Genomic DNA, 26,471 nt, shown 5'->3' with positions numbered 1-26,471 from the left:
AGAAATGGCTCTTATTTAACAGGGAGGAATTTGCCAGATTGATTTATACAGCCATAATTTTCTTTTGGTAACTAAGCTAAAAAGTCATATTTTACACTGGTAGAAATCTTTCTAATTAATGCAAAGTTGAAGTTATAATCTTTATAGCACCATAGAATTTATTGGGTACAGATTTAAGGTTTTCAGTGGTATAATTTCTTACTGATTTAAAATTCAGATAGGTATTGTTACTTTCATATAGACATGTACTACACAATACATTTGGGAATGCAAGGCTTCGACCCAGTCTGATAACTGCTATTATACACTGCTTTTTGTTGATTAAACAATGCTAGTTAAGAGCTGGAGAGCAAACTCACGGTTATGAGTCAATTAAAATGTTTTCTTTTTGAGATATTTTAATTAGAAATGGCCAAGAATAGTCAAGGTTTAACAGTTCAGAAATACTTTTTGTCATTAGATGGTCTTCAAAGACATCAGAAATCCATAAATTATATTTGATGACATATCTACTCCTTAAAGTTCACCTTTGGTAGAGTTAATGAAGGAATTGAGCATCTCTACCTCCAGGGGAGGTAATACTTTGTGGCTCAGCAGCTACTGGGCAGAAACTGCCTATTTCGTCTACAGACTAACACTGTCCAGAAAGGGACACTTTATGCAGAATAGTCAATTGATAATTTTTGCCGAGCCAAAATTATCAGCCCTTCAAGATTTCTGCATTTCTGCATGTCTGTCAGTGATCCTGGGCCAGAAGGCTGAAGACTTACTTTCACATGTTGCTAACAGGGGACTGATAGTGGAGATTTGCCTCTACAAGCACTCAGCTCTGGAAGCCATGTTAGGCTTCCTATCTTCTTAGATATTTGGCCATTCTCAGATTTCTAATGGAATTGAAGACCAATTAGTTTTATAGCCTACTCAAGCTAATTCACTTTGAGAAAACACAGTCATTTAGAATATTTTTAAGTGGCAGCAGTTCCACGCAGCCTACATTTGAGGATAAAGTAAGTTTTCAGCAAACCAAAATGGTGATGTGTAGGTTTATATTAAGGATTGGACATGAGAGACATGTAGCTATATGCATGGTTAGAGGATAGAGCAGAGAGATAAGCAAGGACCTCAAGAGGGAAATAAGGAGGTTGGTTGAGGGTAGGTGGGTCCTAGGAGAGCATTGACCCTATTTGCTTCTAGACGATACCCTAGAAGTTTTAGAAAGAATTTCAGTCAGATGTCCTGTTTTTGATGTTGGAATGAGATAGCTTCAAAAATCTCCAGGTATTGAAAAGATATTCCAATCTAGATCTGATTAGAAAGTCACTTGCTGTGTGATTTTGGATAACTGCAGTATGTACATCTTTTTCCATTTCTAAAGGATGAGCCAGTCATGTACATATTACAGACCTACCCCCAAGGCTCCAAAAAATTCATGGAAGCAGGGAGTGCAAAGACTACCTATATATATTTTTTATATTTCCTTCCAGCCCAGGAGATAGTGATGCTCATAGTGGAAAAGAAATAAAATGTCTTCCTGTTCTAGAAAGCAGCTTAGTGGTACTGCTTCCTCACACGCTAGGGAGAGAGTCTGACCTTCAGGCATCACAGGCTCTGAGCCAGTACTCCATATCCACGGGTCTTCTTCACCCACAAGCCGTGCCTCCCGGTAGACTCCGAAAGGACACTGAGCTTTTTACTCTTACTTGAAATAATTACCTTTTTCCAGTAAGCTCCATTTGCTCCAACAATCTGACACACCCTTGAGCAAAACAGAACAGTAAGAGCAGTGCTGGCTGGCGACACTTCCATTTGACAGAACCTTCGTCTGCCTTAATTAAATTAGCCTGCGATTAGTGACTACACTGTTGTTCCAAAATAAGGTCAGGTAAAAACGTCACCCTAGGAAGAGCTTTGGGTCAGGACATGAGAGTCCATGCAGAATGTTCAGGAAGGACCATGTGGCATGATGAATGGGCCGGCCTCCCTTAGGTCTAGCCATTCTCACATAAACTCTCTGTGCCAGTGCAGCTTCTTTCTGGTCCTAAGCTACCTTAAGAGAACTGTAATTAATTGTAGGAATTCATTAGCTCCAGTCAGCGCCTCTGCAGAATCATGTCTTTCGTGCTGGTACAGAACTTGCTAATGGGGGATAATGAAGCATCTGCACCTCCTGGGTACGATAATGAAGGACACGGGTTAATGGGAAGTCCCAGCATGTCTGTGTCCTTCCATAGCAGTCCAGGAGACTGAGGCACACATTCATGACACTGACGGAAAAGTACAGAGCCCAACAATATGAAGACGAAGGTATCGACTTATCACCTTATCTGTAAGTACTGTTACTTTATTTTTTAACCCATTATACTTAAGTATTGTTACTTAACTCTTCCAGAAAGAACTGAACTTGTGCATGCAGTATGAAGTCTAGACAGGACAACCCAACACTTGGCTTGCCTTGAATTAAAAAAAAGTTTTTAAATCAGTACTTCCAGAATCTTCTCTGCCTAACTTTCAGACCAGAATTAAGGAATGTACCGAGACCAGCAGCCAAACATTAGGCAGAGCTCAGGGAACCCTGCAGAAGAGGGAGAGGAAGGATTGTAGGAGCCAGAGAGCTGGAGCGCCCCATGAGAACATGGCCCAGAGAATCAATGAAGGGCTTCGAGGTGCTCATAGAGCCTGAAGTGACAACCAGGGAACCCAGTTCTTTCTCCCTAAACACGGAGCTCATCTCAATATGTAGGAAAAACGACTAGAAAAAGCACATATTTACAACCAAAAGACAGAAAAAAAAATTAAAAACTTCAGTTACCGAATGTGAGATGGGATGAAAGGCATGCTGGGATATTTTTTCCTTTCTGGCTAAGGAAAGCAATGTGTGTTTGGGAGGAAGTCACCCTCGTTTCTGGTTCACGGAATATGAATGCTGGGCAGAACTCTGGATAATTAGAGTTAGTCCTATCCATAAAAGAGTAGAGACCTGAGCCAGAGAATTATATACAGAGTGACCATGTACAAGCCCACGGATGTCAGCGTGTGTCGATAATCACAGCCACGGGGAGACAGCGACATGAACAGCCATGGGGCATGCTGCTCAGCCAGGCTACACAGTTAGTCTGCTAGACCTTGTTATAAAATATAAGGTGGCAAGAACCCTAGGAAGCCACCATTGTCTTGAAACTTATACATGCATACAGACAGGCAGAAACACACACACACACACACACACACACACACACACACACACACACACATCTTGTGATATGTTAATTAGAGCCCATCTATCTACCCCAGGCTAGACAGGCAAGGCTGCATGCTGCTAATCCTGTGGACCCCTTCCATTTGCTTCCCCAGCATTACCAGGGCACACACTCTGTGGCCTGGCACATGAAGGAGACCCAGACTTTCCAGTGATGTCACTCCCTTCTCTGGCCTGGATTTCATGCCGCAACTTCCCGATCATGCACTGGTACTTTCTGCAGTTAGTCGCCTCAGAATGGAGATGCTGGTGTGGACTCCAGGGGAGTGCACTGACAGATTACAGAGGATGCTGAGTGTCACTGACTGATGGGACCTGGCTGGTGTGCCCTGAAATCCATCACTGTGGATGCCTTCACACCAAGGCTTCATCTCCCACGTATGCTGGAGCCAGTAACTGACGGACCTCTCTGGGAGACTCGGCTCCTGCAGAGGATGACTGAGCCGAGGAACTCCCCAGTGCCCGCCTCTATCCCCCTGCTTCCTCTCCCTTCCCTTTTCTCCTCATCTGAACTTTGCTTTGACGGCTCTCCTGGTTTCTCATTCCATATTTCCTCAGCAGTGTGGCCTTTGAATAAACACTTTACACGAATTGCTAAGATGCCACTGTATTTAAAGGCAGGCCCTTTATAATGAGGTAGTCTTGTTAGAATAATGTCTTTGATCTTAGCCTGGTTTGATTGATGCCCTTAAAGGAAAGAAAATTTGGGTACAGATGAGAGAAGACCACAAGAAGATCCATGGAAGACAGAAGCCTGCCAGTTCAGAAGAGGGTCCTCAGGGGAACAAGCCCACTGGCATTTTGATATCTGACTTCCAGTCACACGGTTGTGAGGACACAGACCCAGTGACTTAAGGAAACGAGTACTCCATGCAGCTCCTGCATGCCCACATCCTGGTGCCGGTGGGCAAGCCAGCCCAGAGCTCAACACCCAACATTTTCAAATTATGAAGGTTCAGTCCTACGGGCCATCTTTGTAGTTCTGGAAGGTTCTTTGAATGCTGCTAGGGGAGATGATTCACCCAAAGCAGCTATGAACTCTGCACTACAGTAACAACTAGCCTGCCAGGCTATGACCACCGACGGAATTGCGGCATAAATGTGGGAGTAGACAATTGTTTTCTGATTGGATATAAAGACAACCTCATAAGACGGAACCCCTGGAACCACTAACTGGGTCCCTCAAAACTGGGTCACAGGACTAGCGAGAACACTGCACTATTATTCTGTTAAATGTGCACATAATCGTGAACTGTACTGTAGGTTCTTATCTTCACGCCAACAAATGAGTGCATCTCTCGGCTATCGTCTCGGATGATTCTTTTTGTAGCAAACGGCAAATTAGTACAGAGACGCACAGCTGGTCAATGTGCAGAGGATATGAAACTATGGTGCACTCAGTTTTAAATAGGACATCTATAGCACATTTCCTCCCTCCAAGGTGCATAGATCATCAGAGAAGAGGGTGGAGAAGGACTGTAGGAGCCAAAGGGGAGTAAACGTGCGTAGCAAGAGCAATGCTCGACACAATGACAGTGCCGTTGAGCACGTGAACTCACGGTGGCACAACATTGCCATATGACCTAACCAGGCAAAGCTAAGCACGGATAGGGAAGGGATACATGAGATCCTATCCCTATCTCATGTTACTGACAGGAGAAGTCAGTATGACTCGGTGTAAGCCAGGGATGCAGGCCATGAGATGCTCTCTGTGTTCTTGTCCATGGCTCCAACGCATACATACAGAAGCAGCACTAAAGGCAGCACGTGAAGCTGGGAAGTAAATGCAGGAAGGAAGACAAGAGAGAGACTGAAGGGAAAAGAACGGGCCAGTAGTTCTGATGCAAGCACATTGTATACATGTATGGATATGAAATAGAATATTAAAAAGAACATTCATCTGAGTTGATGGGCAATATTGGCATGATCCTAATATGAAAATAAAAATTTTTCTTCTCCTTACCTGTGGCTAATTCGAGAGTAAAGTGGATAAAAATAATGCCCTCAGAGCCGCTAGTCTCGGCCTGATTATTATCATCAGCATTACTTTGTGATGGGTTTGCTCAAGGTCACTCTAGAATTAGTGGCCCTGTGGGACCAAGCACTCATCCATTATATGGGTTAAAAATGACTAATTCAGAGTGTGAGCTTAATTACACTCGTAAGACCAGGCATAGTGCAGCTCCTTTGACAGGCTTAATAACATTCTGTGTACACAAAGAGATGAGAAGAATTGGGACTGCATATTGTCCTTCAGCACGAGAGGATGAAGTGGGAACAGAATAAAGCAAATAAACAGATGGGCTGGTGGGATGGGCACAGGAGCAGCGGATGTTAACAGAGCCAGCCTCACGTACACACCTCACTGCTGACAAAGTCCTAAGTCCCTGTGACAAAAGGGAGCATGGCCACAGAGTAATGTGTTGAGCTTGTTGTTGGACCAAAGGGGAGGAAAGGGGGCCACTTATCAAGGCTTCACATACAGCTCATTCTCAAATGAGGATTACAGCCACGCCAAAGGATCTTTAGGGAATTGATTTGTGATGTCTTAAGTGGGAAACACCATCATCTTTTCGGGAGACTCAGGAAGCACCTGCTCTTCGGGTAGCTGCTGGAGTGAACTGTGGATAAGGCGTACGTATCACGTCATGTTTCCTGTACCGGAACCTAGAATGACTTCTGGCTGCGCACAGTCTCGTATAAATCCACGCTGAGCTCTGAAGCTGGATTCGGCTCTGGGAGAGAAAGTGAAAAAGAAGGCTCCTGGGCTGGAGCAGAGCACACAGAAATCACACACCCTTTCAGTAAGCCTCCTCCATGCAAACCCAGTCAAAAGGTTTGGAGTTAAACCTTAGTCTGAGACAATCACATCTGGACATGCAGACCTTGGTCCTGCATGGGTAATCCCTTCTTCCCTAACTGAGCCACAGAGGGGATTTGGTTTACACAGAGACAGAATCAAGTCCCACTCAGTCCTTCTGTTCCAGTTTGTGAGGACATTTTAAGAACAACAGTTTTCTCATTTTCCTCCCTGTCCTGTGTGTCCCAAGGTGTTCCCTGGCTCCAACAGTTCCTCTGGAAACATTAGAAACAGTTGTTTCCTGGGGCTGCCAGGGCACAGTCTCAGAACACTCACGGCAGAAAACAATAGAGGATAGTTTCCGAACTCCAGGTGACGGGGGCCCATGCTCATACCGAAGGTTCTAGGGAAGGACAGCTTTTCTATGGTGGCCTTTAAGTTTCCTCACTATTCCTTAGCATGGGGATGCCTCACTGTCTGCCTGTTTTCAAGGCCTTTTCCTCTATACAACTATGTCTCTCTTCTTAAAGGGGACATGCTTGCACTTGGGTCCATGCTAATCCAACCAATCCAATCTCCAAAGGCATTATGTCTAAGAAGGGTCACTTTCCAAGGTTACGGACAGACAGATTTTGAAGGCATGTTTATTTCAGCCACTACATTGACTTTGGCCTGCAAGAGGTTGCCCACAGACAGATAAGTCTCATTGAAGCCTGCTGATACGTGTTTTCAGCTGAAGGTGATCATTATAATGGCCAAAGGTTAAGAGGCACATTTGATTACATAGTGCTCAGCAAAACAGTCAGTACAAACTCAGATCTATTCACAGGTCCGACCTGGCCTACATAAAGTCATTTGAGGGGGAGGGAGTTCTGAATCATGAAAGGAGAAAGAAAAAAATAATAATTCCTCTCAGATTTATGTCCCTAGTCTTTCTAAAATTGCGAACATTTATTCCAGACAATATGTTAAAAGTGTTTATTTTTTATTTTATCTTGAACGAGCTTTTAAAAATGGTTTCATTTAAAAGATAAAGTTTGGACATAGCACAATTGGAATAAGAGATAAAATCATAAAATAGAAAGAAGCAAGAATGCGTGTGACTGTTTGGGGTGAGGGAGGAAGGCACAGTATAGGCAGTGCACAGAGTTAAGTTAAGAAGTGCAGACCGTTCTGCGTCTTCTTGGTTCATGGTTCTAAGGCCTGCTCTCCCATCCTAGGATCCAGCTACCACTATATTTCTTTTTTCTACTAACTCACTCCTTCAACAAAATTTAAAAGCTCTGCCTGCCCCTATTTCTATCTTATTTCATCAGTGATAAATAGGTATTTTGGGAACAGATAGATCTGCCTGAGAAAACTCACATTTCCTACACAAAATGAATCCTAAAAGGAAAAGGACAAAAGGCATGGAGCCTTCATTTTAAATATCCCCCGTGCTTAAACTTGTGGATGTGTCCACAGGAGATGACTCTTTCCTCTTAAGAAAGGCAGAGGCCAGTGGCTCTTCCCAGGAGAACACTCTGTGAATATGACTTCAGAGAATCAGGATGGAGAGGTGACCTCAGTGGATACACTGTAGCATTTACCACCGGGACACACAAGAGCCTGGACTGTTAATCAAGGACATGAGCTGTCTGAGACAAGCTTCGTTTCAGATTTTGGCTTCTTATAATTAAATGTATTTTACTTGAATTTTTCTCTGCTGTGCTTTTGAACAGTCAGACTCAGTATGGCCTATACCCATAAACTCACATTCTCTGGAAAGTGAAACTGTGAAGAAAAGTACTAATAGCTTACACCTTACTTTGCTTCTCCTCTTGAAGGAACAGAGACAAGGCTGAGTTATGTGATGAACAGAAGTCCACAGTGATGAGTGAAAAGAATGGTCATTATTTTCATCTGCCATTGGCTATACTAAGTTAGAAAATCCCATGACATGGAACTAGGTTTTTCCTTTATACTTCATTTTATGTATTCCTAAACTGTAGTCTCGGAAACAAGCCTAAAATATCAACTTATCTTAAATGGATCAGTCACAGGACACAGGAGTCTGATATGACTGACTATGATATTCCTAAAAATACATCCACATGTATTTTTCAAAAGTTCAGTGGTTCTAAATGAAGACTTAAGATGGGGCTTGCTGGATAACTGTCACAGATTCCCGCCCAGTCCACACCAAGCTCTTCTCTTTCTTTTTTTTGTATTTCTCTACAAAAAAATTAAATGAACCAGAGTTTTGGAGGCTCAGTCACCAATGCCAGGTGATGCTTCTCGTTTCTTAAGGCCCTCAAGGTAGATCCATCACCATGGTAGGAGAGATGAAAGGAATCAGTTACACAGGAACAGGGTGGATTCCAGAGGATCTGCCTCTGAAGTTCCCAAGAGCTACAGCTGTTCCTATGGAAGACAATGCCCCAAGGACCAGCCACCTCCCCCAACAGGTCCCATGTCCAAAGTACCATCAACTCTCTGTATTGCCATAGTGTGGATCAGGCTTCTGGCCAAGGGACTCTGGGGACACAGCTCACTTCCAATCACAGGAAAGACCTCAGAACTAAGAATGGAAAGTGAGCAAAGAGGAAGAGAAGAAAATACCTGGCACTTAAAGGGCAAAAGGGATAGTTCCCAGGTGAGCGCTATTTGTTAAACGTCAAGAAAGAAATTATGGTTGAGCGTGATAGTGCACAATTTTGAGGCACTCAGGAGGCAGAGCCGAGGTCATCACAAGTGAGTATGAGGCTAACTTGTTTGGCAGACTGAGATCCCGTCTCAAAAAACGCCAAAAGCAAAAGAAAAGGAAGCTAAATGAACCAACACATAGGACGCTGAGCCCTATGCACTGGTTGGCTGGTTGTTGCATGCTGTTTCTGGGGAGCTCTACTGACGTAGGAACCTAAACAACCTCTTGGTGTGGTCTGCAGAAACTCGTGGTCCGGGTCAAAATCAGGTGTGACTCCATGACTTAACTAAATATGAATGTGGGGAACTTCTAAGAAGTGGGGGATAAACTGCACAGAGTTGTCAGTGCAGCTTAGTGCTGGATCTCTGCATAGCATGTGTAAGGCCCTGGGTCTGTCCTCAGTGATGACAAAGACAGCAGGACTCCGTTTGCCAATAATGGAGATCTGGAACCAGGACTGTGTCTGGACTCCGAGAATACATATGTTCTCAAATCCTCATACAAACTGGTACCGCATCTTCCTCCTGTGCTATCATTGCATTCATATAACATCGGAGTAGGTGTCACTTCCGTTGGGTTGAGAATTGCTGCAAGGTAGTAGCTGAGCAGGGGATCTCTGTGTCCCAGGAGACTCTGGCACACGGTTCTCACTCATGTAGCAAAGGCTCATGGGATAAAGGTGCTAAAAGGTGGAAGCAGCACAGGAAGTGATTTCTTCCATGTGAATGAGGAGTTAGCAGCTGCCATGAAGACCAGGAAACCCTACCACCTCTGTAAAGCATAAACACACCCTCGGTGCACTGGCCTCTCTCCCAGTGGACAGTGGATGCGTGAAAAATTCCTTGAAACCTTTCGTCTATGGAATCTTTGATGAATCATTTCACCACTGTCCATGGCCACTATATGCCTCTCCCAGTCCAAGAGATTACTAGACGGCAAGATGTGCCTTCACATTTGAAGGAGAATGGCTTACTGCTCTTATAGGACACAAGCTTAATGACGTGAAAAAAATAAAGCTTTGTTGCTCATTGATGAGTTTTGCGTTATAAATCATGGGACACACTCAGAACTGTGGGAAATCTCTAACTCTGGTTGCATCATGGCTTTAGAAAGCCTGACATGATTATAACATATCCATCCTAAACCTAACACTCTCCACACAGAAAGCAGCAGCCGTAGGGGATGCAGGCTCTGTGTGTGAAGTGTGGGATTTCACCCTGGTTTGATCTCACCTTACACTGGGTCACATCCAAGACCTTAAAGGCAGCCAGAAGCCTTATGAAAATGTCACAGGACATATACTGGCCCTTCCACATAATCATCAAAGGTTCAGAACACACACTCACAGAGTCAGTGCCCTAATCTCTGAATCAAATGTCAGAGGATGCCATGATGCAGCTATTACTCTGTGTGTCATCTGCAGAGATGCCCAGGTCTTTATTGGTTACGCTGCAACTGAATCTGAGGCTCCTCCTTCCCCAGGCTGTCTTATGAATTACTCCGAATAGATGCAGGTCACAGAGACAGAGGACCAGGCACTGAAGGTCGGGAGTCTCTCTGGCATCAGTACCAGAAGAGTTAGAGCTCTCACGTAGAGGAGGGTGTCTCAAGGAAAATAGAATTTAAGAAGTCATAAAAGGATGCTAGGACAGGGAATTCTGGAGAAGCATAAGTCTGGCTTGTGGTAGACACTAACCAGAGAAACCATGCCAAAGGTTTATAGGTGATGACCTGTGGAGGAAAAGCAAAGGTGTGGGAGGACCCCTGTTCTGTTTCTGAGGATGTGAAGATAGTCACAAGCTGGCTGTGAGTCTCTCTCTACACATTCACTAACACAAGATGTCCGCTCAGTGCCAGGGCTGAGAGCATTGGTATTGATATTCATAAGACAGTTATTATTCATTTTTACTGAGGTGCTTTGGCTCTTTCTTAGCAGAAACTGGATCTACATCTAGAAACTGGTTGACTGTAGGAGAAACCACTGCTCAGTAACAACACAGCTAAAACCGTTGTGAACATCTTAGTTTTGAAATATATTTGACTAGGCACATTCAACAAACCTTATTATTCCTACCTCACAATTAACCTATCTGCTAGAAGATTCCAACTTTAATATAAACTGTCCCTAGAAACACAGATCGGCATTAGAAGAATGTCTATTTTGCTTAGTACTTCCTTTTCTAAAAGTCAATCAAGGTGTAAAGACAATTCTAAGGAGACTCCCTAGATTTCTGTGTGGTGTTTTCTTTTTAATGCACTAGGGAAAAAATACACTTGAAAACACCAAGTAAAACAGGCCTTATTAGGGAGCTATTTCAAAGAAGGTTATGGACTCTTGTATTCATACAAAGAAGTATATGTGGTGGGACCTAGAATAGAAGCAGTTCCTGGTACAATTTAATGACATCCCTAAACATTTGTTACAAACTGTCCCCAAGTAGTTGCTTGGTTATTTTACAAGTAAAATGTCATGCCAGATTACTTAGAAACCATTGTTTTCAGTGAAAGAAAGTGACTTGGTTTTGGTTGAAATGAAACTATTTTCTCCTAGAATTCAGACAGCAGGCCAACTCAGCTGAACACTGTGTAGGTCTAGAGCTGTGGGAAATATCTTCAGGAATAGGTTGTAGGACTTTCCCTTAGCTTTCTAACAGCCCTGACAACATCTGTCTCTGCAGAACAGTAATCCTCAGGAAAACAGCAATCAAAGTCACAGGGAGATGTCCCTGTGCCAGGCTCAGCAGGGAGGAGACTGACCTTAGGCACCCAGTGGCGTTGCGCAGCACCTGTGATGAATGCAGCTGTAATTTCCGGTCATCCTGAAGAGGGGAATTCTCCCAGCCCGAGTGAGGGATGATCACCGCATTGGTCAGCACTGCCAGGGCATCCTGGATGATTGGCATTTTGAGTGCATCACATGATGAGAGGTTCCAAAGGACTCCTGCAAGAGATGTACAAGGAGGGCCATTGAATGGGTACCACTCTTTTCCATCTCCACCTGCCTTCCTCACTTGAGATAGCAGCACTGGCAGGAAGGAGTGCACAGTATAGGTTGTGCCAGTGAGATGGCTTAGTAGGTAAGGATGCTGCTGAGGTTGCTGACCTAAGTTGAGTTCAGTGAACAGGACCCAGACTCCTACATGATTTTCTCTGACATCTACACACACACACACACACACACACACACACACACACACACACACACACCATAAACATAAAAGGGGAGGGATAAGCACATGAGTCTTAGAGGCTGCCCTTAATTTAAAAACGCCTGCATCGAACCATTAAGAGACATACTCTGGAAATCGTCAGAGACCAGTTTTAACACCAAAGGGTTAACAGAGGCAAGTGGTGGAAAGGGGGTTATGGCCTTGGCAACTGGGATTATGCTAAGAGCAGATGAGGCCTGGTAACAGGGATGAGCAAGCCATTTACTGGGTCAGAACTACTGATGGAACAGAATTTATTTATCTGGGGTTGGCAAGAATGCCCAGAAAGAAACTCTGGACTTTTTATACTCTTAAGTGTATGTACTGGCTGTTTCAGTGGGTAAACTTGACACAAGCTGGAGTTATCACAGAGAAAGGAGCCTCAGTTGGGAAAAAAAATGCCTCTATGAGATCCAGCTGTAAGGCATTTTCTCAACTTGTGATCAAGGGGGCAGGGCCCAGCCCACTGTGGGTGGAGCCATCCCTGGGCTGGTAGACTTGGGTTCTATAAGAAAACAAGATAAGCAAGCTAGGGAAGCATGTCAGTAAGTGACATCCCTCCATGGTCTGTACATCAGCTCCTGCCTCCAGGTTCCTGCTCTGTGTGAACCTAATAGTGAGTTCCAGTCCTGACGTCCTTTGGTGATGAACAGCAATGTGGAAGTGTAAGCTGAATAAGCCCTCTTTTCCTCAACTACTTCTTGGTCATGATGTTTTGTGCAGGAATAAGTGCACTGACTAAGACAGTGTATAACCAACCATATAAATGAACAGTCATAAATACAATACATTTGGTAGATGGAGCAGAGTCTTCTAGGTAACACTTTATTCCTTCCCTCTGGCCTTCTTATATTTCCTTAGACAAAAGTTCTTTAGAATATGACCTCATAGATAAAATGTTGCAGAAAAAGGAAGTTACAGAAGTATGTTGACAGTAAGTTCAAAGCAGCATTTCATTCTATGAGCTCATTACAAGTTCAAAGCAACAGTTTCACAAGGTCTCCTTTACCACTGCATCACCTGTGGCTTCATTCATGGACCTGATGGAGAATGAATGTTTTTCTTTGGTTACAAATTTGTCCCAAGCCTATTTCTCTCCTCAGTGTAACTGTGAAACCTATATTCCTTACAATGTAGCCTTTACTTACTCTTCTATGAAGAGTGGGCACATTTTATTCTTGATTGTAACTTTATTACATTTTTCTGGCAAAACAACTAAAACTATCTCCTAAGGCTTTTTTTTCCCCCTGCAATTATTTGAATCAAATCAGGAATTATAAAGTCACGAACTCATCTAACCAGCATTAACTCATGAAAGTTCATCTTCATGTTGATCTGTAGGGAATTTGCCCAACAGGATGTGCTGATGCCTAGGAATTATTAGGTGATGTAACGGTGACAGGATAGGCAAGAAGCTATATTGGGATGAAGTCTCTAAGGACCTTGCATTGTTAGAGCTCACCTGTCATAGAATATACAAAAAGGTAGACCATCTCCAGAAAACTCACTTGCACACCTTTAGCCTTTCCTAGATGGCTTCTGACAGGAACTATGATTTTAAAAGAAAACTGCCACAATAATTCTTCATTTTACCAGGGAAGAAACGGAGTTTGAGGCATTGGATTGAACCAAAGAACCCACCAGACGTCAGCTCATCCTTAATTTAATGGGCATGGCCTCCCACATTCTGTCTAAGAGTGAAGAGAAGGAGTGATATTCACAACAGTTCTTCATTTTAACCAAGACCTCAGCCTGCTTATCTAGTCTGTTTACATCTGCTTCAAAATATGCAGCTGCTCCTGGGTAGAAACTATGAGACTCCAGCATCAGATCTACCGTCAAAAGCTTGAGGAACAATTTAAACATCATCTCTCTAATAGTGTTGAAAGCTTCACTCTGAATGCAACACTCCAAGGAGAACTGTGGAATGTCCTTCCTCACGAACACGGATTGTTCTGGAACCCTGTCCATTGGAATGCACAGGCTACTGCTATCTTGAAATTATAGAGACTGTAACTACCCCCATGAGACTCTCATAAAATTGGACCAATTAAGCTTTGCCTATAGGAAGAAGAGAAAGCTTTTCAGATCCTCACTTGAGATCCAAGCCACTTCTTCCCTCTTTCTTGCCCAGCTGCACAGGACTGAGACATTCTAGGCATATGAACTTGAAGGCCGGTGGTCGCTGAGGGATTCTAGCAATGAGGCATTTGTGGGGATGTCATCTATGCTGGGGTGAGAGGCTTTGGTGGTGGAAATATTTTAGATTCACTCATGCTAACTTAGGTAACCCCGCTCATCCATACTTCCATAAATAAGACAAATAAATGAATTAGTTTAGAAAGCTGTACATGGGTGGAAACATTCATTCATGGGCAAATAAATTATTAGGGAATTCCCTGCAGATCAACCCGAAGAGTACTTTCATAAATTCATGCTGTTGAATTAATTCTTTGGTCTTAAATGGTGCCCTTGTTGGGTAAGAAGGTGTTTTAGTGATGTTTCCATAGAAAATTAACACAACTACAAGAAGGAAAGCAGCGATAAGAAGAGTTACTGACTGTCCCACAACAACCTCATCAACAGGCAGAGAAGCCTCTGTTGAGATGTTGATTAAGGTTATCTAAGAGAACCCCCCCCACCACTACCAACACTATAAACTATCCCAGTGCCTCTCGATTGCCCTTTAGAAATAGAAGGTAAGTGTGTTTATTGCTAAACACACTACCCACTATAAACCGAGGACCTAAACTGTATCTGACCTGAAAGACTCCTCCCTGGGGACTAGCTTTTTTGGTATCAGAAAGAGACATGCAAGCTTCCAAAGGAGAGAAGCAACCCATCATCTTATTTAACTATGATAGTACAACATAGCTCATCATCCCAAGGGTGTAGTAATGGCACATGTATCTTTGTGGTAGCCAACAACTCTCCAACTCAAAAATAGAAATCATGACTAGTACTGGAATCTAGCATATCACACATAGGTTTTGGAGGAGAGCTTACAATTGCCACTTAATTAAGGTAGCACAGTCCTTCGGAACATCTAAATGTTTGTCCTTATACCCACAAATAAATGTCTTCACTTCTCATCAAGAAAACTTCTTGCCACAGGCAACAACAGCAACAACAATCACAGGTGATTAAAATACAGAGTTGTGGAGTCCAGTCCTAACTGCTACATCTACAATGCAACTCTGCTACCTGCTCAGGTACCATTGTAAAAGAGGAGACAGGAAGACTGTAAGAGACAGGAGCATTGTTGTGATAAAAAACCGTGGCAAGAAAAGTCAGAGGAGCTGTACTCAAGAAGTCTCACTGTTGTGTCCATGTAAACAGTTATGACATCATTAGCAATGCTGACGTGGAAGGGGAAGCTCACAAGCCCTCAACCCCAAAGAAGTATAGGCAAAGCAGGACCAACAGTCTTACCCAAGACAGAACACACTAACTGGTTATACAACATCGAAGGCTCATTCCTGAAAACATATAGACACACAGTGCAGGTTGTATTTGTGGGTTTAGGAATATATATGTCTAATTTCAATAGTGAAAGACAAAGAGGCCATCATGTTTTTGAAAGAGAGCAGGGTTAGCAGGTTCATGGGAGCGGATGGAAGGAAGAAAAAGAAGGAGAGAAATGATTATATTTTGATCTTAATAAAATAAAAAAATTAGTTTGAAAAGGGGTGCATCAGAGAGTGGGACCAAGTGTAACAGTAATTAACTAATTAACATAGATGGAGCAAAAGTAAAAACGCTGAGCACAAAGAATGTTTTGAGTTTTAAAATATGAATTATCTAAAACAAAACTAATTCTGGTTGAGGTCACAGACACTGCCTTTATGTTATGCCATCAACTAAAAATGCTTTGAAAATAACTGTCCTGTTTTGGCTTTGTTCTGAATAACATATACATAAAGGAACAGGAAGCTTCTGAACTTAAGCACAACTAACTACTAAACCAGATTATTCGTTAGGGGGTTGTGTTTTTAGCGAGATGAAACATCAGCTCAGTCACCAAGCTAGGGGAACAGTCTTCCTGATTAATTCCTGCATTCCGTGTTCTACCAAACAAAGCCACTGATAACACAAATCGGATTGTTAATTAAATCAGGGACAACACAGCTCTATCAGGACTTCTTCATAGATACACTTTCAACTGTCTTCAAAAGTAACTTTTACTGAGAGTTTCATTAAAGTGAATGCAATTATCTGGCACATGTAAACGGCCCTTTAGTGCAGGGCGAGGAGGACCGATTTGCTCCAACTGTTTCTACAGACACAGTTGTGCTTGAACCAGCCGTCCCTGACCATTCACACATCCTGTCTCTGCAACTTGCCATCCTGCCCTTTCCCGACAAACATTTACCCAACCTCCTCTGAGTGCATCATGATTCTCCTCACACTGTGTGAGTGAATTCCTGTTCTCATCAGTCTCAGAAAACCGAGTGTACAAAGTCTCCAGTGGGAAACAGTGGGCACAGAAAGTATGTTTTGAGTAGGACTGATTTATGGTGCTAGAGATAGTAACATATTTATCATTCTGAAAAATAAGATAAAGCTTTTAATTCATCCATCATGGAAATTTTTTATTAAATTCTGATCACTGAAATAATCAAAATGTGTACTAGCATTCATTTGTAGCGTCGTAATATTACTTTATAGCGAAACAATTGATCTTTCAGTATTAAAAAGAATATGAAAATGAATTATATTTATCTCAGTATTTGAGGGTACCTTTTCAGAAAGCCATGTAAAAGTATTTGTATATACCATATATAAAAATGATAATGAATATTTTTATTACCAGCTTCTGATTGAAAATATTAACACATACAAACTGAAGTCTCTTAGTGCCTTAAAATGTGGGTAACATGCTTCATGACAAAATATAACTAAATAGTGAATGTACATTTTCTACATACAGGGAATGTAAAGGGATCCCAAGCCATTGTGTGATAACAAATACTTTTTGCTATTTTAATGAATATAAAGGAGTTGGGGGGAAGAGGTGAAAATCAAGGAAAACTATAGGGACTAATCTACCATTTGCCTAGAAGTGAGGAGATGAAAAAGATGTTTTTATTGGACTGTTATGTCTCCCTCAGTTTTCTTGTTAATTTATCAGTGGGTTCCAACTAGTTCAGACATGAGCACAGGGCCGTCCCTCAGTTCATATACAGTCTCCATTGAGAGTATTGGGTATCACAGTTCAGTACACTCGCTACAGTCCTTAGTCTGCAACCTCAAGCAGGCCACACCTGTTTCCATGAGTATCTGTGACCCACAGCACTCCTGAAAGGACCATGACTCTACAAGCTGTCACCTCTAGAGGAAGAACTGGGCAAGTGGACACCATGTGCCCCTTTTGGAAGGAGCCCAGCCAACTATTCCCTGTGCCCTCACAACATCAGTTTGGGTCAGTTATCTAAACTGTGTGTAGAAACTTGAATGTCACACCAGCAGTTTCTAGAGACAGTTGGGACAATTGTGAATACACTGGGAGAGGCCAAAACTGGGCAAGTGCTGGGTCCACAGCTGTTCTGCTAAAAACACACACATAAGAGTGGGGGAGGGGAGAGAAAGGATACATACACTGGACGGAAAGGGAGTCAAGATTTGCATGGGGAGGTAGTAACTAGGTATCTCCTCTCTGGAAATGAGGATCAAATTTTGCTCAAATTCTCCAGTCTCCCACCCCCCTTTCTCCTGTGATGGCTTAGGACATATCCACAGATTTTTATAGTCCCTACAAGGAGATCAGACAGCCAGATCCTGAACACCAGAGAGAGAGAGAGAGAGAGAGAGAGAGAGAACTGGGCTCAATGACTTCCTGTGTCTAGCAGAACAGAATCACACTCACTCTGAGAGCCCACACCAGGTCCTAGTGTGTGGGCAGCACTGTGGCTTTTTCCAGATTTCTTCTGGGGTTTCTCACTGTCCCACCGCCTGCTGTCATGCCCAGGCTTTGCAGGCAGCCCACGGACAGGTGACTCCAGTGAAGACGGAGGCCTTCCTCAAGCAGTTACATTACTGTGCCATTTTGCAAGCTGGTCTTCCACCTCTACTCAGACCTATGGGGATTTGAGTCTTGCGGTTGAGCAGAGTCAGGGCTACTCTGCATGGCTGCTCCCGGATCCCTGAGTCCTAGACACTGTGTGAGATGTGTGTTTGCTGTTTCTAGTTCTTAAATTTTGCAGTATCATCTGTCATGTTCCTCTTTTCAAACCCTGCTGTCTTTCTTCATCCCTTTCCTGTAGCTACCCTTTGTCAAATGGGCTCACCTCACCCTGGATATCTACACCCCCCCCCCCCCGGTCGCTCCTTAATTTACTAAGATGCATCGGTCCTCTCTTTCCTTCCCAGCCATGAGGGTAAGAGACAGTTGTCTGAGTGTCTGAAGGATGCAGAACACACTCACTCAGCATCTATAGCACACAGAATGTGCTTTCACACCCAGGAGGCGTTTGCATCGCCAGGCAGTTATGGCAGAAGCCTAGTGAGTGACAGCAAGATACGACTCTGCAGGAAGCCAGGGGCTCTGAGCATCAAGTGTTTCTAAAGCCTTATAGTGCTATCAAGATGCTGTAAGGAACTGTGAGTATAAAACAGCAGATGCAAGGCAAATAATAAATCCAGGTGCGAATATAAAAAAATGCTATTTACGTGGTATTATGTGCCCCAAATCTATAGATGTTCTCCTTGTAGCTGGAAGAGAAGTATTCATACCTCGGAAAACACTACTCAACATAGCAGCAGCAGTTTCATTACTTGAAGATCTGTGTAGTTTCATTATTTTAACTTATTAATAATTCTAAATTACTCAGAGTGATACCGAACTGTAACTCGTAGAAAAACTCTGGAATAAACTAAGTTCACAAAGCATCAGCATCGTGAGAAGTGACATAAAAAAATGCTGTAATTGGTAACTGGCAAATTTTAATTTACATGATGAAGGTATGCTAATTTATTTCTGATAGTAATCTGTAATAAAATTGTTTTTATGGAATGTTCCATTAATTACATCATCCATAAGCATCCTTTTATTGGTATAAAGTTATTACTGTTCCAAATATAATTGACAGTTGATTTAGTTCAGGAGAAATTTAAATAACTAATGATGTATACCAAATGTATTTAAGAGGCACTTTATTTTTATTTCGGGCAAAGGATGGCTCTTGTATTTTTTTTTCTTGAGATTATCATATTCATGAGCAGTAATTGGTTTATTAAAATTTATTTAATAAGGTCTTAATTACTTTCATTTGATCCTTTATTTTGTTTTAATAGAGGGTAATTGTGGGGTTTTTTAACCTGAAAGAGATGACTATCTGTGTTAAAAAATGAAGAAAGCCCATACTTTAATAACAGCAAGTCTCAGACATGGCCTCAGGCTGCAGAGGGCTTTAGTCCAGCCTTCATTTACTTTACCCAGTTCTGGTTTTTACTGTAAGACTTGAGGAAGAATTCTAACAAAAGTGGGGGTGTAAGCTAAGGACCAGAAGACACCTGGGCTTAATTTCTTTTGTATATTTTTAAATTATTTATTTATAACTAATCAGCTCATGAGAAATTAATGTATGTATTTATAAGGATTTGGTTTAAGGAAGACAGCCATGTATTTAATTTTTGAGAGTGACAGTTTGTACCTGAGGAAGGAACTTATTTTTTTAATTAAAAATTTTAAAACTTAGGCCTGAAGGTTAGGCGTGATGGCGCATATCTTTTATCCCAGTACTCAGGAGGCAGAGGTACAGAAATTTGCATGAATTCCAGGCACTGTTTGGGTGCTTTGGCTGCTTGTATACCTGTGAATCACAGTCATCCAGTGCCCACAGAAGCAAGAAGACAGGGCCAGATCCTTTGGAACTGGAGTTACGAGCAGTTGTGAGCTGCTGTATGGGTGCTGGGACTCAAAGTCAGGTCTCTGGAGAGAATCATCGGTGTTCTTACCACGATATGCCATTCCAGTCTCAAAGCAGTTTATAGAGTTGGTTTCCTGAGGCGGTGTGCTGGGAGCCAAGGCGGAGCCTATGACTTCTTTTCCCACATGGATTCATTCATACCTATAGTCTGTGAGTGCTATCCAGTAAACTTTGGGCCCAGGAGCCCCTGAATTCCTATTAGGTCAGGTATAGGTACACGGAATACTGTGCACACACTGACTGCTCACACATCCCGATGTCCACCCAAGAAGCAAAGCCCTCAGGGTGTGTATGGGCACACTTCTCACAGTGAGAGCCCTTCTGGATGTATGACACACACACTTGATAGTTACACAATATTGTTTAATAACATAATTTATCTCAACCTTATGCACACACTTACCATAATGATGCTTATAAATGGTTCAATCCCTCAGGCTCAGACCCCTCACACTTTCTTTCGGGAGTGCAAGGGCTCAGGAAGCAGAACCGAGAGAGAATCAGTTATTCTTAATCTTTCCAAAGAATAAACCTCCTGGTTCTCTGCAGTGGAGGCAGAGTAAAGGCTAAGCCTCTTGGAATTTCATCTCACTGAAACATTTAGTGTTAGTGATGAAAGGAGCAGGCTGGGGGAGTAGTCAACTTGGGGGTGAAGAGGAAGTAAAGTGGTCTGGCTGTTACCAGCATTTTCTTCCTACTACTGCCGTGTGTGGATTATGGTCCAAACACTGGGTCATTGTAAGTAACCACATACAGATAAAGGCTGAGACTAAGCAAGTCAGTGATTGATTGTTTTCAAGAAAATCAATCAATCAATCAATCTATCTATCTATCTATCTGTCTGTCTGTCTGTCTGTCTGTCTGTCTATCAGTCAGTCTGTCATTAACTTTAACTGCAGAATGGATGAAGAATGAATTGTTTCTTACTTTTCAAAGTGATTCTGATGCCTGCTGGCATATCCTGGTTTAAGAAGACTAAGTCAACCTAGTGTCCACAAGGTGTTTTAATTGCTAAGCTTCTAAAATGACTTTCTGTGAAAATGCAGCCATCCCAATCTAGTATCTCCTGCTTTAAAGCCAGAACTGACTCCAGCAATGAACTCATGTTTGAATTTCTGTACCAACTACATACCTACATGCTAAGTTTTTGATTAATCCTTTAGAAACTATTTTCAATTATTTTTCATGATTTACTTTTTAAACATTTTATGCTTGTGTTTGTCTTGCATGTGTGCATGTGCCACATGTGTGTGTCCTGCATGTTTGCATGTGTCCCATGTGTATGCATGTGCCTCATATTTGTCTGGTGTCTGTGGAGGTCAGAAGATGCCTGGACAATGGGCTTCTCACAAGCTAAGAGTTTATCAACATCCTCCCTTCAGTGTGCCACCAAAAGAAACTCTGCCCCATGCCAGAGCAACACTTTTCATCATGCAGCAGTGAGCCTAACTGGAATGTGTGTGTGTGTGTGTTTGTGTTTGTGTGTGTGTGTGTGTGTGTGTGTGTGTGTGCGCGCGCGCATATGCATGCACATGCATGTTGTATATGTGGTGTATGTTTATGTGGTTGATATATATGAGTGTGTGTTTGCATGCCTGTTCATGTGCATCTGAAGATCACGACAGGACACTGGGTGTTTCCCTTCTTACTCCCTATCTTGCCTCAAGACTGTCTCTATCACAACTAGAAACTCCTTTTCTAACGAGGCTGGCTGGGCGGTGAGTGCTCAGAATCTGCCTGTTTCCTCTGTCCCTAATGCTGGGACATTACCTGTGCCCAGATTTTTATGTTAGTGCTGGATATCTGGATTCACCTTCCCTCTCCTGTACAGCAAGCATTTTTACCCCTCAGTCATTGCCCAGCCCCCAGGAACCTGATTAATATTCCATACAATTCACTCTCTGACACAATTTCTTTCATGTTGAAGACTATGGATGTCATGACTGTAAGTGTACTAAACTTAGCTTTTGTTGATCAATAATTTTTGGCTTGTTGGTGATTTGGTAATTTGGGATATTTGGCAAATCATATGAATGTCTGAGAATGGGCAGATATCAACTTTGTCAACACAGAGCCTATGAGTTCTTGTATGCATAGGGAGAGCCTTTAACTACAGTGATCTTATTTGGGTACAGGGCACTGGTTAAGATATCTGAAGCTCCATTAAGGGTCACCTCCCAGGGTTTACACAGGCTCACATGTTGGCAGTGCTCCTCATAGCTATTCGGAAGTCTCTCCAGACCCAGTAAGAAGAAAATATAGTGAAACTATAGAAACTACATAAAATAGGATGCCTTGGGAGTCTCTGCATTATGTCATGTAGAGCACTGTAGCCTTTGTGTGTTTGTGTGTGTGTGTGTGTATGTGTGTGTGTGTGTGTGTATTATTGGTACAGACATCAGAGTTTGTAACTTTCATAGCTAAGCATCCCTGTATTGTGGTTTGGACCTGGTTTGTCTCTCAGTGGTTCACTTGCAAAGGCTTTGGCCTCAGTGTGGAGGTCAGCATTTTATCTTAGGACAAGAGTACCCTGGCTTCTGAATTGCCATATAAAGTCATGCTCCTACATGAAAGCTCACTATGGTGACATTTATGCTACGCCCTTAATTTGAGGCTAGACAGATGGGGAGTCAGATATTATTTTTTTAGTTTTAGCCTTCAAAACTATGAACTAAATAATGTTTTTAACCTTGTTTATAAAGTTGTCTATATTCAGATTTGTGGTTATGGTATGGGAAAGCGTGCTAACAAAATCTTGGGAAAGGGTGACTGGGAACAACTCTTTTCTGTTGGGTCTGTTTTACAGAATATTCTTGGCCTATGACTTCAAAAGGAGGAGTAGGGGAGGAAAGGGGAATAAAAAAAAACAATCCACCAGCCTTTATGAAGTTATATAGCAGAATAAAAACAGTAGCACTAACAGTTGGAAACCAAAGACTCGAGTTGATAATTCAGCTTTCACAAGTAAGAAAAAGCCTGCAGCACATCTGCAATAGGTGTTCCCAGGAAAGTTATCAGACCATGAAAATGCTAATATGCAAATTGTCACATAGGAGGGCAGAGAGATATCTAAAATAAGACCACATCGAAAAATCACTGAAGACTAAGACATGAACTCAAATACCTGTGGATACTTGATTTCTGATTGAGAAGCCAGAAATAAACACTGGAAAAAAGACAACATCTTCAACAAATGGTGCTGGTCAAACTAAGTAGTCTCATATAACACATATAAATGGATCCGTACTTATTATTGTCCACACAGTTCAATTCCAAATGTCTCAAAGACCTCAATATAAAACCAACTACCTAGAACCTGGTAGAAGAGAAAGTATAGAATAGCCATGAATTCATTGGCACAGGAGAAGTCTTTCTGTCCAGAACACCATTAGCATCAGCACTAAGATCAACAGCTAATGATAGGAGCCCAAGAGACTGAAAAGCTTCTGTAAGGCAAAGGACACCATCATTCAAGATGGCAGCCCACAGAACAGGGAAAGACTTGTAGTGACTACACATTTGCTAGAGAGCTAATATCAACATATATAAGGAACAATAACAACAACGAAACCTAAAGACAGAAAAAAAGTTACTCAATTGAGAACAGGATACAGATCTAAGCAGAGAACTCTCAAAAGAGGAATCCCAAATGGCTAAGAATCATGCAAAGAAATCTTTAGGACCCTTGGCCACGGAGAAAATGCAAATCAAAATTACTGTCAGGTTTCATCCTATACGGTCAGAATGGCTAGGATCCATCAAACAAGTGACAGCTCATGCTGGCAAGGATGCGGAGGGAGGGGAACACTCCTCCATTGCTAGTGGTACAGTGGAGAAGGACAACCCTGCATGGTTACTATGGAAACCAGTGTGATGATTTCTTAGGAAGATGGAAATTGATGTATCGAAAGGTCTAACTATACCATTCTTGGGCACATGCTCAAAGCATACTTCACCCTACCACAGAGTTCTTATTCACCTATTTTCATTGCTACTCTATTCATAGTACTCAGAAGTGGGACAATCTAGATGAATGAACTTTGTTTTCTAAACAAGACGTGGTACATCCACACAGTGGCATATTCCTCATCTTAGTAAAATGAGATAAGGAAATTCACAGACAAATGAATGGAAATAGAGGGAAAAATATCACCCTGAGGCTATACGTTGTGTATTTGTTTATTATGTGGATTTTGGCTTGTGAAATCAACGACATCCAAGCTACAGTCTGTAGCACTAGAGTTTAGGTCCATAGTGAGGAACTGTGTGTGGGGTGGGTGCGGGGCAGACCGATCTCCCTAGGAAAGGGAAGTGGATGGGTAGGGGAGGCTGGAATAGGAGAATTCATTTGGAGAGAGTAATGGAAGAGAGGGACAAGGGAGTGGATATGGGGAAAGACAGCTAAAATTAGGTGGCATTTAAGGAGTAGTATAAAAACATGCTACAGTAGAAGCTTTGCCATATATGTGTCTCTCTCTGTGTGTGTGTGTTTATTTGTGTGTATGTGTGTGTGTGTGTGTGTGTGTGTGTGTGTGTGTGAAGGGGATAAAAATGAAATTGTCAAATAAAGGGGAGAGAGAGCACCAACTGGTCATCTCTTCTCACCAAATAAAGCCTCCAGTTCAGAGATTGTGTTGCATCTAATTGAATGGTTGGCTACAGGGATCTGTGGGAACAACTAAAAAATGTGGGCTGTTGCCAAGGCTATAGGAGAAGCTGAGCTGGTGCCTATAGAGTCTTTACCTCACCCCTAGCTGGTAGGTTTTGGTTTGTTGTTGTTTTGTTCTGCTCTGTTCTGTTTGGTAAGAAAAACACTCTGCATGGTACCAAACGGAGAAATATAAATGTCAATCCAGTTACAATCCCTATGATCTCCAATGGTGTCCTGCCTGCATGTGATGGTGGCACAAAGGTTGTGGGAGTGACCAACCAATGTCTGATTTGACTTAAGGCCCACTCCACAGTAGGAAACACATACCCATCATTGCTTTGGTATCCAAGAATCTGAAACTAGATAGACTAGAGATCTAGGGGAAAAAAACAAATATGGCTGTTTTTAACAACAACAGCAGCAGCAGCAGCAGCAGCACCCAAATGACTCAGAATGACATTCTGCTACACTACTGAGTGCCTTGGAACACTCAGTCCTAAATCGGATTTCTCCATCACACCCTCCCCTCAAAGCTCAGAGAATCCCGTGGAAGAGGAGGCAGAAAGATTTATATCTATCTATCTATCTATCTATCTATCTATCTATCTATCTATCTATCTATGTGTTATATATAATTATATATGTAATTATATATTATATATGCATATATTATATATGCATATATGTAATATATATTACATCTTCCAGTTTAGTATTTTTAAAGGGAGTCCTGTGTATGTGAATGAGTGGATTTCTGCATTTATAACTGTTTCTTGTGCTTTTCCTAGCCTTCTTTTCCTTCTGTTTGTTTTCTCCCACCCAATGTATTTGTTTTAGATTTCATTTTATCATTATCACTTAGAAACCTGTTTGTTGTCTAATGAGGGATATGGAGAGGAGTAATTCCAGATGGGTGTGGAGGTGGGAGGAAGTGAAAAGGGTAGAGAAGGGGAGGAAAAAAATAATAAAAATATAACATAAGGGAAAAAAGCTATTTGCAGTAAAAGGCAAAAAAATAGAAAAAACATTGTGGAAATGGCCAGTCTCACATTTTTGAGTTCTCATTATTCTCTAGGGTCTTTGCTAAGCACCTTACACCGACTCGGGCAAACTTCCACCAATTGCCTTTGACAGATAAGAAAACCCAGAGGAAGAGAGTTGAGTCCGTTGCCCAAAGTCATTCTACTTGTAGGTGGGAATGAAGGTCGGCGTGACAGGAGCATGTGAGCAGTCAGACGAATGTCAGGTGCACAGGTTTGAGACTCGCACTAAAGAGGTGCTGTTATCTGTCACTCTTTGGAGCACGAACAGAGGAGGCTGTTTTGCTTCTCAGCTTTTCTCCAGTTTCTGTTCAGATTCAGGTCGGGTAGCTTGAGTAATTTCAAGAAGTCACTTTAATTCTCAAAATAAGGAACATTTTGGAGCTGTAAAACTATTTTTGATCATGGTTTTTGGTAAGAATTTAATTCTATTATCTCTATTTAAAAAAAAAAAACAAAACAAAGAACAATGAAAAGCAATCTATAGTAACACAGTCCTGGTCTCCTATGGTGGAAAGGTGCAGAAATGAAAGATGGAACTCAAAGTGACTTCAAACTAAATGCCATCAATATACTATAATTATGTTAACAGGATCCCTGCTTTCAGTTAAAGAAGAACTATCAGATATCATGCTCTACTGTGAACAACTGAACCTGCACTTCTTCATAAACCTGACTGTAACCTAGAGAGAAACCTCGCCATGGGCATCACTCTGTAGATTTATATAAGTAACAATGAAAGAATTTAGAAAAGTTTCCCAAGGTGAAGTTATAAACCAGAGTGAGTTTGAATAGGAATGCTGGTTCCTGTGCTTCCAGCTCTACTGCCCCTCAGAGATGCCCTCGGAGGTTATTTCATGTGACATATATGAGAGCCAAGGATTCACCACTAAGGGAGCTG

General features: G+C 42.1%; 1 protein-coding gene across 2 annotated transcripts in view; it reads right to left on the bottom strand.

Annotated features, from left to right (window-relative positions):
- The window catches only part of CTNND2 (catenin delta 2), a gene marked incomplete at its 5' end in the record, with an annotated part of 778,908 nt that overhangs the window by 143,073 nt on the left and 609,364 nt on the right, over nt 1-26,471 (bottom strand). For both annotated transcript variants that reach the window (XM_080933837.1, XM_080933838.1), the window contains one exon: nt 11,500-11,683. In XM_080933837.1, the coding sequence (XP_080789963.1) occupies nt 11,500-11,683 (184 nt within the window). The remainder of the gene's footprint in view (nt 1-11,499; nt 11,684-26,471) is intronic.

This window comes from Micromys minutus (assembly GCF_963924665.1).
Source record: "Micromys minutus genome assembly, chromosome: 20".
Classification (NCBI taxonomy): Eukaryota; Metazoa; Chordata; class Mammalia; order Rodentia; family Muridae; genus Micromys; species Micromys minutus.
Note: the sequence above shows the minus strand (reverse complement) of the source record. Positions and strands in the feature narration are given on the sequence as shown.